The 17,886-nt window shown below is 39.8% G+C and overlaps 1 protein-coding gene across 1 annotated transcript; it reads right to left on the bottom strand.

Moving 5' to 3' along the window:
• Window positions 1-14,377: 14,377 nt before the first annotated feature.
• Window positions 14,378-15,322, bottom strand: LOC127096274 (uncharacterized). The gene has a single exon (XM_051034868.1). It carries the CDS (start codon window positions 15,320-15,322, stop codon window positions 14,378-14,380), a length of 945 nt encoding a protein of 314 aa, XP_050890825.1.
• Between the last annotated feature and the right edge of the window lie 2,564 nt (window positions 15,323-17,886).

Here is a 17,886-nt window from a genome sequence, read left to right as displayed (position 1 = left end):
CATCCTTCATGTCTACCAAAAGCGCCTTTCCATCTGCAGATATCTTGTTGAAATGTCGAAGCTTCAATTTTGTCGAAAGAACCATTCTGCACACCAAATCTCATGGCGTCGAAAACGCATGTATACAAATTGCCCCCCAGCAAAGACGTTTCGACTGTTTTTCTGGAGAAACAATCATTTGTTGTCAACCAGTGTTTTGATGCCATGTCAATTAATCTTTATTAAATCCAAGTCTGATAATCTCAATTTCCAACACAAATTCATCATTACACTTTCTCCAAAATGTCACGTCTAGCCCACGTTCAGAGTCCATTTCCATCATTTCCTCACATCATGGTCTCTTTTCAACTTCCACCTCTTTAACACTCCCATCAGAATCGGCCACGTGCCCCACTATCATGATTATCAGTCTAAAGCGTTTCATCATCTTCTTCCTATAAATACCCATAAACCTTTTTCCTTAAACCCTTTTCCGCTTCAGATTTCTTTTCTTCATACCCATTTCTCAAGCTTTCATATTTTCCTGAGAAAAATTCCTAAGCTCTTCTTAACAATGGCGCCTCAAAAACCTTCAAGCAACAAACATTCCAAGAAGAAACAAGACTCAGCTTTCTCTCCTGTGCATGATTTAAAAGAACCAATGACCATTGGAAATCAACAGTATGTTCCAGAACCTCCAAATGAGAAAGAGAAAGAATGCATCTATAAATCCCAGGTATTAATCCCTGTTCTTATTTCTGGAAACTGTCATGCTATGTTAGGTCCCCTTCCAAATTTAGAGATTAAACCAGATCGCTTAAAAGAATTTTTCCCATCTTACTTTCACACAAAACCCATAGGCGCTGGAAGAAAACCTCAGCCTAAAGAGAAAGTTGTAGAACAAAAAGACCCATCGAGTTCGACGGATATTGGAGAGTTGGACTTAGCCTATTTGAACTACCCCAGGATATTTAGAACTTGTCCATGGTCAAAAGACCCTTCTGACTACGTATCTTGGTTAGATAAAATCGAAAAAGTTAAAGGGGCTTTTTGGAAAGAGGTAGGCATTTTCGACCTTATTCAGTTGTCGAGAGTAGGACCCAATATCTGTCCAAATATGTTTTTGGCTTCTCTCTACTTCTGGGATAGTACCTACAACACCTTTCACCTCCCTTGTGGGATGGTTACGCCCACTCTTTTCGATGCGGCAGCCATTGTTGGCCTTCACTCCAACGGTATAGACTTCGACCCTACTGTCTTAAATGAAGATACCATTGGTTTCGAGACTAGCCTCGCCCCATACTCCCTATTTATGTCCTATTATCATGACAAGAGTACTACTAAAGTTTCAGATGTCGAACACATAGCTTTTCTAACTCTGTGGCTATCCAAATATGTGTTTTGCTCTCGCTCCCTCCAGGTTGCTAAGAGATTCATTACCATAGCCAATCAACTTCATGCAGGCACAAAACTATGCTTGAGCGAAATGATTCTGGCGAACCTTTATGAATCTCTGAGCGAGAGCGTACATCTTTTGAAAAATGCCAAAACCCAAGGTAAAATCAACTTATCAGGACCTTTCTGGCTCTTGCAACTATGGCTTTATGCCACATTTGAAGCTAATCTTCCTGTAGCACCAGAAATAGATGAAGAAGAAGTAAAAAATAGGACTGTCGAATGGCCAAGGTTGGTGCTAATAACACCAACTGATGAAGGAATCAGCCTTCGACAAGCTTTTAAAAGCTATGTCATGATGTTTTCTAAGAGGTATCAGTTTACTTCGACCATGGCCCCTTTTGCTGGTAGAAAAATTGGACCTAAGTGGTTTACCCAACAACTGCCTTTGGAGATGCAGAAGGATGAAAATATATTTCTGAATGTTTGGGAATCATTCTTAACCCCTAGGCTCCTTTTTTCTTACTGTAACACCACTAAAAACCAAATTGCTTTGATAGTTTATCAACCCAACCTTGTTTCTAGACAGTTTGGCCTAATCCAGATAAAACCTCGACCTATATTTCCCAAGAAAGGATCCATCATCTTTTATAACTCCCTTCATACTGAAGACGAGGGCAAAGAGCTGTCGAAGAAACTGGCTGATGATTCTCTCGATATTCGACCAGTTATATTTCGACCATCATTCCTATGTACTCCTGAGTTTGACGAATGGTGGAAAGATTATTATTCCAACAGGTTTTTCGACGTAGCTGCCTTTGCTACGCATTTGACAAATGCTTTCGCTTTTGTGCAGGATCGGACCAAAAAAGGTATTCAAAGACACATTAGGGAAATACAGAAATTTCAAAAGTATTTCAAAACTGTGTATAGACCTGATGATCTTAGTCGAACCATACACGAAGCAGCGGCAGAATTGAAACGCAAACTGATGGAGAAATTTGGAAAACTGTCATTGCCTTCAAATCTTCGACCAGAGGCGCGTTATGACCTGGCTTTCAGTTGTCATCCACCAAAATTCCCTCCTTTGCCAACCGCTGAATTTGGCGTGGCATTTAGCCCTCCATTTCCAGATTGGTTCGTTTGTGGGGATTTTATGAAAATTCTCCGTCAACAGTACAAAAAACCTGCTGAGCGTGTGGTTCCGACTAAGTATCATTTGGGCGAATACCCAGGACACCTTCATATTGGAATAGAACACGTTCGCGTGGAGGATCCCATTCTTGAAGGTGTTCACAGAAAAACATGATTTTTCCTTTTGTTATTCTAACTGCATTATCATGTATTTCTTATATTTGTTTCTGAATCTTCTTTCTTTCCCTAGCCGTGAGGATTCCTGCCAAGAAAACGTCTGTCGAAGCGTCGCCCAGTGCTGCTAAGAAGCATTCGACAAAGGTACAACACATCACTTCTTCTCATTTATTTGTTTCCTTTTTAGAAACTAACTGGCTTTGGTTTGCATGACTAGGCAAGTCGAAAACCCCCAACAATCCAAAAGAGAAAGAGTGAAGAGGAGAAAGAAAAGGATAAAGTCCCTAATGAAGAGTCTGGTGACGAATCCCCAGAGTTAATCCCTCCCCCTTAAAAGAAAAAGAAACTCACGAAGGTCTCTTCCCAAAGGTCCATCGTAAAATCAACTGGGAAGGATTCTGCAAGTACTCCCCCTGCTAAGCCTCAGTCGAAAGACACAGAGAGTGGGAAATCCAGCTTTAACACTGAGATTCCTGAGGTAAGTCTTTATTTTGACTGTGTATGTTCACTTTTTTTGCATCCTTTCTTCTAAATCTTAGAATTATTTTCAGGGACAAGTGGCTGTCGAAAGAACACCTGAGAAAATTCTGGAGGAAACAGTCCTAGAAGAAGATATCCCCACAAGTGATCATGAAATGCAGATTGTGGCGGAATTCGACGCTACAGTGGGCGAAGCTTCTGAAGATGAATCTCCTTCTCCTCCAGGATCAGATGCTGCAGCTCAGGGTGATGATACTGACATGGAAGCTGGGGTCGAAGACGATCACGAAAACGAAGCTGCCAAAGATGGGGGTAACCAGACGAAACACGCAGAGGCTGAGCAAAGTTTAGAGCGAAACACTCCATCTGCTCTTGACCAAACCCAAGGGAGTGGCAAATCAACTGGTTCGACTATTTTTTCTCGCGAGGAGCTTGAAAATCTCAAAGTGCAAAGACCTTTGGAGTATCTGAAGGCCATGCTTAGCACCCGTTTTAATTTCCAGGATTCTTCGCAGAGCAGTTCGACCACTTCTGGGGCAACTTCTGAAGCACCATCACTTGGCAACATCTTGACCAAAATTAAAACGAAAATCCTTGATGTTGATTTGTTCAAAATTTTGGAAGAGAACTCTCTTGCTCACCTTGAACTTAAGAAAATTTTGAAGCAAGTGAATGTCTTGGAAGCTTCTGCTGAGGTTGAAAGTTTTGTGATGGAGTTGATGACCCTTATTGACTTGGCCACTGCAGATCTTCATCGTCAAAGAGATCTTACCAATCAAATCTCCTCAAAGTCTGAAACTCAAACTGCTGAATGGGATGCTGTTTCGACCTCGACTGACAAAGTTTCAAAGTTGCAAAAGCTTTCTGAAACTTATGTCAAAGAGGTTGCTGCTTGTGATGACAATATCCAAAAATGGGAGAAACAGATAGCAGCACTTCAAGAAAAGATCTCTCAAGAGAAAAAACATAAGGCATCCATACAGCAACCCAAGCAGAGCGAGATTGACGAAGAATTGAGAGTGGGTATTCGACATGCTGAGAAGGCCCAGCAACTTAGTCAAGAGATTGAGACTCTTTCCACTCACAAAAGTCTTTGTGATCATCGACTCCAGTTTCAGAGGCAGAAATTCGCCACTTTGAAGGAAACTTTTGCCAGTATTAATTTGTAGTCGAATTGATTTAACAATTCTCAGCCCTTCGAGGCTTTTTGTAATGACTTTAATGCCATTTTTATTTGGCAAATTTTATCACAATTATGTTTTCAATTATTCCATCATTATTTTTACTTCCTGCAATATTGGCTTATATTTTTTCAAATACTTGCCATTTATCTTTAGGATTCTCTCATCCTTCCCTATTTCTTCAATCTCATACGCGCCGTTTGAAAATATTTTCAAAATTTGGAAAGGTCCTTCCCACTTAGGAGACCATTTTCCTATTAATTTATCTTTTCGATCCATAGGAAGGATTACTTTCCAAACGAGATCACCAAGTAAGAGGGTCTTGAATTTTACTCTCTTATTGTAAGACTTTTCGACTCTTTCTTTTTGTCTTCTTATTAGATCTAGCGCACGTAGTCTTTCTTCGTCCAGATCAACCAATTCATCCATCATCATACTCCAATACATATCTGATGGGATTTCATGATGCCTTTGCACTCTAACTGACTGCAAATATATTTCGACTGGTAAAACTGCATCATGTCCGTAAGTCAACTTAAATGGAGTCGAATTTGTTGCTTCTTTAGGAGACGTTCGACAAGCCCACAAGACTTGATCTAGAGTCTTATGCCAATTTCTAGGTTTTTTCCCTACATGCTTCTTGATCAAATTTATCACTACCTTGTGGGCTGCTTCGACCTGCCCATTGGCTTGAGCATAGTAAGGTGTCGAAGTAAGGAGTTTAAGACCTGTTTCTTGTGCAAATTTCTGCATGTTTTTACCAGTGAACACAGATCCTTGATCTGTTATTATTGTTTCAGGTATCCCAAATCTGTAAATTATGTATTTTTGGATAAAGTCTATGACTTCTTCTTGATCCACATTTACCAATGGTATAGCTTCAATCCATTTAGTGAAATAGTCTATTCCAACCAAAATGTACCTTTGTCCTTTTGAAGAGGCTGGTCGAATTTCCCCAATCAAGTCTAAAGCCCATCCTCTAAATGGCCAGGGCTTTATAATTGAATGCAGCTCACTTGCAGGAACATGAGGTATGCCCGCATGTACTTGACACTCCTGACATCCTTTTGCAAATTCGACACAGTCCTTCAGCATTGTTGCCCAATACATTCCTTGTCGAAATAATAACCACTTCATTTTGTGACCTGCTTGGTGTGCGCCACACGCTCCACTGTGTACATTCGACAAGGCTATGTAGGCTTCGTCTTCACCTAAGCATTTCAACAAGACTCCTTCTGCAGTCTTTTTGAACAATTCATTTCCCAAAAGTACATAACTCAAAGCTCTGTATTTTATCTTTCTTTCTGCTTTCTGATTTGGGTCTTGTAGATAATTCTTGATAGGCTTTCTCCAGTCTGAAATTCCTGAATCATCTATGTTGAATATCTCAAAGTTTTCTTCGTCACCGTATCCTAATCTTATTAACTCTAGATCTGATGGGGACAACTTGGTGGATACGACTCTTCCTCTGACTTCAATGGCTTCTTCTAACTTTTCCTTCGACACTTTATATCCAGATGCTAGTTGAGCAAGATCGTTCGCTTCTTGATTCTCCAACCTGGGAATGTGTCTGAAGACCACATTGTCGAACTCCTTGAGAAGTCTATTGGCTATTACAAAGTACATGATTAAATTTTCTTTCACGCATTTATACTCTTTAGTCAACTGCTTTATCACCAGTTCGGAGTCGCCCATTATTTCGACTCTTGTTGCCCCCAATTTCAACAAGATTTCAAGTCCAGCGATCAAAGCTTCATATTCTGCTTCATTATTTGAACATAGACTTTCAACTTTGTACTTGAATTTTGTTGGAATTCTGTCAGGAGAAATAATCAACATCCCAACGCCAGTTCCATTTTTATGACTGGAACCGTCGAAATACAGTTTCCAAGGTTCTAATTTGACATATTCCACATCTTCGTTTATAGAGTGGTCGGCTATGAAATCAGTGACCACTTGTCCTTTCACAGCTTTTAAAGCCAGATATTTCAAGGAATATTCTGTTAATGCTAAAGCCCATTTTCCAATTCGACTATGTAAAATAGATTTAGATAACATATACTTTATTACGTCGAAATGGGAGGAAATATATACATCAACAGGTTTTATATAATGCTTCAATTTTATACAAGAGAAGTATACACACAGACATAGTTTTTCTATAATACTATATCTAGTTTCGGCATCGTTCAAGACTCTACTGAGATAATAAATGGCTCTTTCGACGCCATTCTCATCTTCTTGACACAACATACTTCCTAATGTTTTGTCTGATGCCGAAATGTACAATCTCATACTTCTTTTTCTGCAAGGAAACATCAGGATTGGGGGACTAGCCAGGTATTCCTTGATTTTGTCGAAGGCCGCTTGCTGTTCTTGCCCCCATGCAAAGTCTTCCTTCTTTAGACGAAGTAGAGGACAAAAAGCTTGTGTCTTCCCACTGAGATTGGAGATGAATCTTCTGAGAAAGTTGATTTTCCCTAGCAGAGACTGCAACCCCTTTTTGGTTGATGGCGCTTTCGCCTCCATTATGGCTTTGGCTTTGTTTTCATTTATTTCGATCCCCTTCTTGTGGACCACAAAACCTAAGAAATCACCCGCCTGCACACCAAAGGCACATTTAAGTGGGTTCATTTTCAAACCAAACCTCCTCATCCTTTCAAAGGATTGTCGAAGATGATCTATATGACTTTTCCCTGAAACAGACTTAATCACAATATCGTCAATATACACTTGCATGAAAGTCTCAATAAAGTCGTGAAAATGGAATTCATAGCACGTTGGTAAGTTGCTCCAGCGTTCTTTAAGCCAAAAGGCATTACTACCCATTCATACGTTCCTATTGCTCCAGGACAACGGAAAGCCGTTTTTGAAACATCTTCTTCAGCGATAAAAATTTGGTTATAGCCAGAGTATCCGTCTAACATACTTAAGTACTCATGGCCGGCTGCAGAATCTATGAGCATTTCTGCCACTGGCATAGGATATTCATCCTTTGGGGTAGCCGAGTTTAAGTCTCGAAAATCAATGCATACCCTAAGTTTGCCATTTTTCTTAATTACTGGAACAATATTTGCAATCCATTCGACATACCTGGTTGTGCGGATGAACTTGCATTTTAGAAGTCTTTCGACCTCTTCTTTTATTTTCGACAGGATTTCTGGTGCGAAGCGTCTCGGAGTCTGCTTTACTGGCTTCTTTCCTTCCATTATCGGCAACTGCATTTCGACCAAACTTCTGTCAAGACCAGGCATCTCGTCATAATCCCATGCGAAACAGTCTTTGAACTCTTTTAGCAACTTGACTATTTCGACCTTGAACTGGGGGTCCATTTTTGCGCTTATGTAGGTTGGTCTATTCTCTGCCCCCACTCCTAAGTTTATTTCTTCTAATGGATCCTGCACCACCATCTTCTCGCTAGTTGACACTGGATCTTTTTCGAACCCTAGAGGTTCGTCGTCATAAATGGCGTCAAGCTTTTGGTGTTGCCATTCGCCCATTTGGTTGTTATCATGATCTTCTACAACGTCTTTTTGGGGACATTGTTTGTTGGAGTTTTCTTTGCTGGCTTCGACAGCCATGTATTTTACTTCAACCTCAAGGGCCTCTTTGAGTTTGTTTTCGGCTACGTAAGCCGTAATCTTTTCGAGCGCTGATTGTTTACTCGTCATCGTCAAATTCGCTTCCCCATCCCATTGGCGCTATATGAGTAGTTCCCCACATGTAAGTTTCGCCAATTACTTCTTTATCCCACTGGAAACCATGTGTAGGATGAAGGTACATGGAGCAGTAGGCATTGTCTGTCGCCTTTAATTCGAATTCGGCTGGACTGCATGGAGGTATGTGAGCCAGGTTCTTGTCGAAGCTTTGACTGTTGACATTGTTTATCTCTGTCATGAAGTAGCTTTGATCAGCCTCAATGTTTTCGACGATCCCGTATGGCCTCCATATGGCTATTCGCTGATGCATTGAAGAGGGTACGGCTCCTATGCCATGAATCCACTCCCTTCCAAGCAGTAGGTTGTAGTTCGCCCTTGAAGCAATGACCATAAACATCGTTGGTCTTGTTATGGTTCCAACAGTCAGATTCACCTGGATAACGCCCATGGTGGTTCCTACTTTTCCTTCATAATTCGACAGCACCATGTTGTGGGGTTTCGCGTCTGAGTCGTCTTTCCCTATCTTCTTCAGCATGAAATGGGGCATCAAATTCACTGCTGCTCCCCCATCCACCAGTATCTTATTCACACTGACATTCTCCACCTTTCCTTTTATGAACAAAGGCTTCAAATGCGCTTTCATGGAGTCATCTGGTCTTTCGAAGAAAGCGTTCTGCTCTTCGACGCATCCATTATTCATAACGTAGTAGCAAACGGGCCCGTGTGCCATTGTTTCCTCTTCCATCTCGTCTTCTTCGTCTTCGACCTCCATAACTCTATCATAGTCTCTAGGGAGGACAGAGACCACGTTGCAGATCACATTGAAGGATGATTCTGAGCCAGATTCGAAGTTGTCAGTTACTTCGTCATCTTCCTGCATCTTCTCTTTCGACGTCACGGGTTCGACAATGTGGCCAGGATTGGTCTGGAGGGACGCCTCTTTTCTGCTCCTTATCTGACGACTGTTACTAGACTCCGCTTTACCTTTGCTGTCAGTGTCTTTTTCATTCACGCTCTTTTCTGCAGCCTCTTTCTCTACCCTTTTCTGTCTCTGGAATCTCCTCCATTGGGATCTGGACATGGGGTTTTTGCCTTTGTAATTCTCTGAAGGATATGGTCTTGGCTTATGCTTTTCCGTTTCCTTCTTGCCTTCCATCGAAGCGCCTCTCTGAACCTCAAACTTTCCCCATCTTTTCTGCCCCTGGGCATCTCTAATGGGTTGAACCCATTTGTCATTCGTTGCTTTGCCAGATGGTTTATAGGTGTTCTGGCGTCTTTCTCCATGCTTCCACTGGTGGTGATCACTTCTCCTTGTGTCATATCTCACTGTTCCCCAATTCTCTTTCCTCTTGGCTTTATCCACTGCCTCCAGGTTGGTTGCTGCCTTCCTGTCGAAAATCGCACTGCAGCGTGGGCACAACATTACTTCGGTTTTCATCCTTTGGCACCTCTTGATGAATTCTATTAGATTTTCCTCCTCTTTAGGATACGCCAGCCTCTGGTGCTCCTTTCGACGATGATCTTCGCCCACTTCTGCCTGATCCTTCTGAAATATTTCCACCATGTTTATCCCAACATTTTGTTCGTCAGCGATGCTTAATTCGTTCATCTTTCTAATGAGTCTCTCCTCTTCGCCTTCGACGCCTCCTGGTGTTTGGTCGAACTCTTTCCCTGGGCAGCAGCACCAAGATATGTTCTTGGGACCATGTTTGCAACAGCATTTGTTCCAATTCCTTTTGGGGTCTTCCATCACCCTCCGCAGAATTCCACTAACCACGGGCTTCAAAGGGCCATCAACGATTTCCGCTTTGATTTTTGTGACTTCTTCACTGAAAGGCCCCATAATGTTGACGCAGTTTGCGACATCACCTGCCCTTGTTTGGTCAAGATCAAGGCCTCCAATAGCCTTGTTTTCGATAATGAGGTCTTCAGTAACCTTCTTTTTCGTATTTGGGGAATGCTCAATTGCCTCAACTGTTTCTTCATTGTTTTCTGAAGAAACATCTCCCCAACCGCCTGGTTGGATTGTGTTGATGTCGATCTGAGAGCTTGTCGGCGCATTGTACTTCACCAGGTAATCATACTTCCCACTTGGTTGTCCCAAGCGGTCCCAATTTCCCTCTTGTCGAAACTTCGCGTCTTCGACGGTATCGTCACCGTTCCTTTTGTCGAAACCTTCAGTAGTTTCCATCCTTTTCTGGTTGTCGAAGTCTTCAATAACTTCAACTCCGTTCTGGCTTGTGAGATCATCAGCAATCTCAACCATGTTGATGTTTGTGTCGAAACTTCCAGGGGCCTCCACCATTTCCAAATTGCCATCAGGAGCAACTTCGATCTCCACCATGTTCACGATGGATGGCTCAGCGTAGTGGGCTTCGACTGGCTGCATGGGATTCGAATCGATCCTCATCTATTGTTTCGGTTTGTCACCAAACTTTAGCCTTCCGTCACGGATAGCATTTTGAACGAGATCCCTGAAAAGGAAACAACGAGACATTTTATGGCCTAGAAAATTATGGTATTTACAAAAACCTCTCTTTTTCTGTTGTTCCATAGGCGGTTCTTTAGCGCCTGGAGGTTTTATTAATTGACCATCTTTAACCAACAGATCGAAAATTTCGTCGCATTTGGTGATGTCGAACGTATAAATCCTTTTGGGGAACTTATCGTTGGTTTCGACTGGGTTTCCGTTCGACGGAGTTAGCACTTTGCACGAATAAGGTGGGCCTTGCTTTAGTTCTGCTAGGTCAATCTCTTGTTCGTCGAAGTTACTTGGTTCGTTTTCGTCGTACTCATCATCTTGGCGAACCCCTACGTAGGCCACCCTTTCTTTTTTATTCTTATTTTCTCTGAATTTTTCGTCTCTTAACCTTTCGACCTGTCTCACTCTATCTGCTAATTGTGCCATATCCCTCAGATACTGGGTATCTAGTTTCTTCCTTATAGAATAATCTAGTCCCCCTGCGGTCATTTCGACCAACTCATGTTCTGGCACCAGGGTGAAACATCTAGCCTTTAACAATCTGAACCTATTCAAATAATCATCTATTGGTTCTGAGTGTTTTCTCTTAACACTGGCTAATTCTTTCAGACTTATTTTTGTTTGACCCATGTAGAATTGTTCATGGAACAGTCTTTCTAATTGGGTCCACGTATACACTGAGTTTGCAGGCAAATATGTAAACCAAGTAAACGCGTTTTTTGTTAAGGAACTAGGGAAATATTTTATTTTCAAATTTTCATTACGGGCTATTTCCCCTGCTTCGATCAGATAACGTGCTACGTGTTCTATGGTGGACTCGCTAGTATCCCCTGAGAACTTTGTGAACTTAGGCACTTTCCACCTTGGTGGCATTTCTTCTTGCAGAATATATTCTGACAGTGGGGAAGCATAACTAGGCCTTTGTAATCCCATGTTCATCCCATTCTGTGCCATTATCGTTTCTACCATAGACGCTAAATTATTTTCGATAGGAGGGTTATTATACCGGATCCGCTGTTGCAACACAGCATCCGCGTCCTGGCCTCTCTGGATTACTATCCTTCTAGGTTCTTGTGAAATAGGGACTTCGACACGGGGCTGTTCGACTACATCCTCCTGGTTTCTGACGTTCGTCTGAGGATTGTCTAAAGGCCTTTGGTTTATCGTAAGCTCTTCCTGGACCGCTACCAATGGGTTCTGAACCACTTGTTCTCTGTGTCGAGTTTGAGGGACTCCAAAGAAATCAGCAATGCGCGTCATTTGCGCTGCCAACAATTGGTTTGTTTGGGCGGTATTTTGTATTAGAGGGTTAAACACCGCTCCCATTTGTTGTGTCAACATTTGGACCATATCATGATTACTCTCGTCCATTTGTTGTCTAATTACCTGCGCCGAATTATGTGTTATCGGCGGCACGTAGAGTGGTTGTTGATTTAGTCTACTCATGTTTCCGCCATATCCTGATCCTTGTAAGGGCGAAGGCATATTGGCCATAGAATCAGAATATACTACCGGGGAATTGTGTAGATTTGCCATTACTGAAGTTGGCATTCCAAATGGTTGTTCCCTACCAGGCAGAGGCATGGTGAAATTTGCCACAAAAGGCCTAGAAGTGTTTCCCACAGGAAGGGGTGTCCCAACGGGCATTTGTTGTGCCCTGAAGGACGAACTAGGCGCATTCTGCGATATTGAAACCACTGGCATTGACCCCGTTGACGAAGGTACAGCCTCTGACACAGGGACTGATCCTACATTGCCTCCTGTCGAAGGGACAGGGTTGGATACTGGGATGACTTCATTTGGATTAGAATTATTTGGATTATTTGGCTGATTCGCCATTTTCCTTACTCTTGTTCTTTTTGGTATTTCTACGTCGGATACGGCTAATTTACCGCTTCTCAGTCTCATACAACGAAGAACAAACTTTGACTAACGATTATCTAAGTTTCTAGATTTCTGCACTGTCCCACTGGGCGTGCCAATTTGTTTGCTGTGAATTTTGGCGAACAACCTTTGGTTTACCAAAACTTGTAGAATTGGGTTACTTGCAGGATCAACCACACAAATCCTAGGACAAGTGCAGATCTAAATGACTTTGAAGATATCTAGAACAACTTTTATATCTTTCATTTTGGTTCTCTAAATATTTTATGTCGAAAGATGTTGATTAAAACGTTTAAATAGATGTAAATTTAACAAGATAGGATAAATGGCAGAAAATAACTGACGAAATATAAAGTGTCGAAAAGAAAGTGCAGAAAGATAATTGACTGGAAAATGTAAAGGGAATTTGTAAAGAACTTTAAAGTTTATAAAATAAACTTATAAGAATTGGTGTTTGTTTACACATACATGTTCCAAATATGACTCTTTTCTCTCACACGGGTACTTTGAGTATTTTCAGGAATTTTGTACAAGTAAATTTTCCATCCTTTTTTCGATAACAGCTATCCTATTTATATACAAACAACATAACTGTTAATAACGACCAAATCCTAAAACTGTGACAAATGGCTTTCTTCTTTTCGCCAGATGCTTCCACGCGTCTTCTGCCAAACGTCACAACTCTTCTGAATTTGAATATTTACACTTTACGTTGAAACGACGTCCCTCTCCAGACTTTGTCGAATTGTCGAAATACTACAACATCCTTCATGTCTACCAAAAGCGCCTTTCCATCTGCAGATATCTTGTTGAAATGTCGAAGCTTCAATTTTGTCGAAAGAACCATTCTGCACACCAAATCTCATGGCGTCGAAAACGCATGTATACACACTCCAAACATAAAAGTGGAAGTAGACATCTTGAATTTGATTTTTCAACTTGGAAATCTTTCATCTCATAAAAATTGAGCAAGTTATGGCCTTGGGAAGTTGACTTTCAAATTAGGGTTTAGACAAAATGACCTATAATGTTTCAACATAGAAAATGATTTTCCAAGCAAAACTATCTCTAGGTCTCAACATGGAAGTTGTTTGTAATGCCATTTAGAGTAACTTGTATCTTGGAATCATTTTCATATGGTGAAAAATGTAGGAGATAGGGTCTAGGGAGACCCAGTTTTGATCAGATGAATTCATTTGGCCAACCACCCTGAACCAACTTGCTAACTTGCAACTCTCTTGACTTTATTGGCTCATGGTAGATCATATATGCATAATATGATGAATTTTGAAGTTTCCCTTGAGAAATTTGATCAATTGGTGAGATAGATTGTTAGAGAAGTTACTCAAGATACCCAGTCAAACTAGGGTTTCCAAGGCAAATCACCCTCAAACTCTTGAAGAAAACTTGATCAATATAACATGTAAGAATCAATGGAACTCATATATGATGCTCATAACCACTCTTGGATCAATTCATGGTTGTGCTCTTTGTCATGAGGGTCTTAAACCCTAGATATGAACTTGATAGATCAATGGAGATCATGCCCTACCTACAAAAGATTTAGGCAAATGCAAAGACATATTTTTGTATTTTGGTTAGTAAAATGATAATATACGGTGCTTGGTGATCTCTCCCAAAAAAAAACCCAATGAAGGAGGGGTAAGGAGGATTCCAAGGTATGATCCATATGCTAATGCTTATGATGAAATTGCATGAGGGATCTTAGGGTCAAAATTAGGGTCTTACATGTTGCTTGAAATTGTAGAACCAACTCATTTACCTCAATATCATCATCATATTTCCATGTTTCCTCAATAGATTAAACCAAACCTTTCTCCATTGGTGATGAAATATTCTTTTCCTTCTAAACATTTTCTATCAATTCATCAATTAAATAAATTTGGTAACACTATAACTCTTAATGAGAATATTTCATGGCTTCAAACACATTAAATATTACATGTTCTTTATTAAACCTGAGAACCATTTCTCCTCTTTCCACATCAATCAACGTTATGCCCTAGCGATGAACGGTCTCCCCAATAATAATGGTGTTTCGAAATCTTCCAGCATATCCAAAATGACAAAATCTGTGGGAAAATTAAATCATCAACCTTTACCAACACGTCTTCCAAGACTCCATAAGGATAAGTGATAGACCGGTCGGCTAAAGTCAAAGTCATTTTCGTAGGTTTCGGCTCCCCATAATTCAACTTTCTCATCATAAATAACGACATCAAATTTATGCTAGCTCCTAAATCACAAAGTGTCTGGCCAATTTTTAATGAACCTATAGAGAAATGGATCATAAAACTACCTGGGTTCGTTAATTTAGGTGGGAGCTTGCACTGAATGATAGCACTACATTCTTTTGCTAACACTACCTTTTCATCATCTTTCCATTTGTGTTTACCATCCAAGAGTCCTTTCACGAATTTAGCATACACCGACATTTTCTCCAAAGCATCACAAAATGGAATATTGACTTGTAAAGTTGTGAGCATCTCCATGAATTTCTTAAACTGCCCTACCTCTATTTCTCTCTTTGGCTTCTTCTTATTTGATGGATATGGTGGTTTAATGTAATCCGGTAAAGGAGGATTTGGTTCATTGATGATTTGATTTTTTGTTCTCTGAAAAGGTGAATCTTTATCAATTAATTTATCAAGTGTTTCCCACTTCTTAAGAGTCTCATCAGAAACCTCATCTTCTATAGGTGTGGATTTTGGTTCCTCAACATGATTTTTGCTTTGTTCAACTATGGGTTTCTGTTTGCTGGGAGCGGGGGAATGATGCGGTTCCTCATGATTTTGTTTCAATGAATTCTGCAACATTTTCATATCCAAGAATTTGTTTTGTGTTGTCAATATAAATTGATTTAAGGTCTCTTCCAACGATGATATTTTGAATTTTGTCTTTGTTTGTGTTTCTCTTATATTTGAACTCATAGTTACGGCTTGTACTTCTCCTCTAAGTGATTCTTCAATACAATCACCTGCAAAATGCTCTTGCCCATAGTTAGTACATAGTAAAAATACTACATTATTTGAAGATTCCTGCATGAGGCATGTTGTATCCAATTTTTTATTTAATACTTCCAGCTTGGTGAGAATTTCCTCGTGTCCTCCTAAAGTCAATTCACTGTGAGATTTATTCTTGGTTTCTAGCATGTTCAACCCTCTGGTATTTGCAAAGTTGTACTCATTTAAACTTATCTTCTCTATCAGCTCTTTTACCTACGGTTCAGTTATTGTTCTTATTGTCCCACCCACTAATGCATCTAAAAACATTCAAACTTTTGCTTGGAGGCCCTTTACAAAATTCTGCATTTGCTCCATGTTCTCATATCATGATTAGGGAATTGGTGTATCAATAACTTAAACCTATCTCAAGCAACATAAAGAGATTGTGTCTCTTGTTTCTCAAATTGCATGATTTCATCTTTTCTTTCTGTGAGCTGTGTTGTAGTGAAAAAGCTTTCCAGAAATTTGTCTTCCAATTCTTTCCAAGTTTTTATTACCTAATTTGACAAACATAATAGCCAATCTTTTGCTCTATCGACTAACGAGAATTTGAACAATTTGAGTTTTACCTGGTCTTCTAAGATATCCTCTGGTTGGCACATTGATGTTGTCTCATGAAACCTAGCCATATGTTCTCATGGCTCACTATTTACGTTCCCGTCAAAAGGTTTATCCCTTAAATCTAAAAGCACAGTGTATTTGATGTTGAAATTTCAGGATCAATGAGAAGAAATCCCCAAGAAACTCGTTATGTGTCAGTAGGACTGCAGTAGTCCCCCATTGTTTGGGCTATTGACTTTTCCATAATAACTTTTCAACAAATTGGCCCTGCACTTTACCGACAATAAAAATACCATAGTAGAATTATGATAAATGAGAAAATAAAACAAAAATTAAAAAGACTAAATAAAAATAAGAAATTTCACAAACATCGCCTTGTTGAAAAAATAACAGTCCTCGGCAATGGCGCCAAAAACTTGATGGCTTCTCGGCAAGTATACTGATAATATCGAAGTAATAAAAAATACAGAATCCACAACGACTTCCTCAAAGCGAGACAAAATGTGTGCAGTTTATAAAAACTAGTAAAAAAATGGAGGTTGAGTTTCAGTGCAAAAAGTAAATAAACAAGTAAATAATGTCACGAAAGTGGTCAAGTTATGTTCTAGAATCCATTTTTCCTCTATTGTTGATGTTTGATGCCCTGTATGAATGATATAATCATTATAACCCCACGATGAGTTAACAAAAACCGTTATAGTCGACCCCTCGCGATATAACTCACTAACCACTACTCAGATCTTTTTATCCCTAGTCCACCAGCGTAAGCAGTGTTAGGCGATGTATAGACTGTTAATTCTCTATGCCACTGCTCGGGGTCTCGTATCCTTATTCAACCAACATAAGTACAATATTTTCCCTAGATTCAACACATAGGCTAATGCTCAGTATTCTCTAAGTGCCCAAAATCAGATTAAAAGAGTATCTCGCATAAAACGCATTAGGAACAAGAAGTAATTAAATAAGATTATAGATCAATAGGTTCATACAATGGTCAAATCAACATAAGATCCAATATTATAGAAATAGGTTCATCATAACACAACCTAACCTAGAGGAGCTTAGTTACTCATAGTGCAATTAACAATACCATAATTGATAGATAAAAATAACATGAGAAGTCCCTTGAAGTGATGGCCTCCAATGGCTTTTCAAATGCTCTAAAAATCTCGATTTGTGCTCTCAAAATCATGCTTCAATCTCCAAAATTTGTAACCCTTGTGAAAGTGAAAAAAATCCTCTTTTAAAGACGTCAAAATGGACTAGAACGCGTCAGAAAAAGCCCAGAAAAGTGACCATCACACACGTGATACCTTGCATCGCATACGATGCAGCTTTAAATGCGTTATCACGTGCGCGATGGTGCGCATGATTATTCTAGTGGATGCACACTTTTGCTCCTTTTTTACTCAAATTTCACTAAGTCCATAGTTTGCACACTTAGCTATTATTTCCTCATTATTTGGTAATTCTTCTTCATATTTGCTCAAATTTCACTTGTTTTACTACAATTCTTCGACTAAATATATGCAATGATGGACTGTCATCAGTTGCGCACAAAGGATACATATCAAAAATTTATTTAAAATTATATAAAATGACTAATAAATAAATTTACATTGTGCTAAAACTTGGTTGAACTAGTGAGGTGGAGTTGAGACGTTACTGTATACACAACATACCCAAACATATACAAAAAAACTGCAAGCTAATGTAAAGGCTAAGGTTTAAGGGTTTTTTTTAACGAAACAAATTATGTCTTACTTAGTTTTTATTCTTCCTTCTTCCATTATCGTCATCATATATTTTGACATGGAAATAATAATTTCATCTCAACCATTAATCCTATAATGCATCACTGAACACGTCATTTTATCCATAAACCCAAACAACGGCCATTTCTTCTATCTCTCATTTCCTTTCGTTGA

The sequence above is a fragment of the Lathyrus oleraceus genome, chromosome 1 (assembly GCF_024323335.1).
Source record: "Lathyrus oleraceus cultivar Zhongwan6 chromosome 1, CAAS_Psat_ZW6_1.0, whole genome shotgun sequence".
Taxonomy (NCBI): Eukaryota; Viridiplantae; Streptophyta; class Magnoliopsida; order Fabales; family Fabaceae; genus Lathyrus; species Lathyrus oleraceus.
Note: the sequence above shows the minus strand (reverse complement) of the source record. Positions and strands in the feature narration are given on the sequence as shown.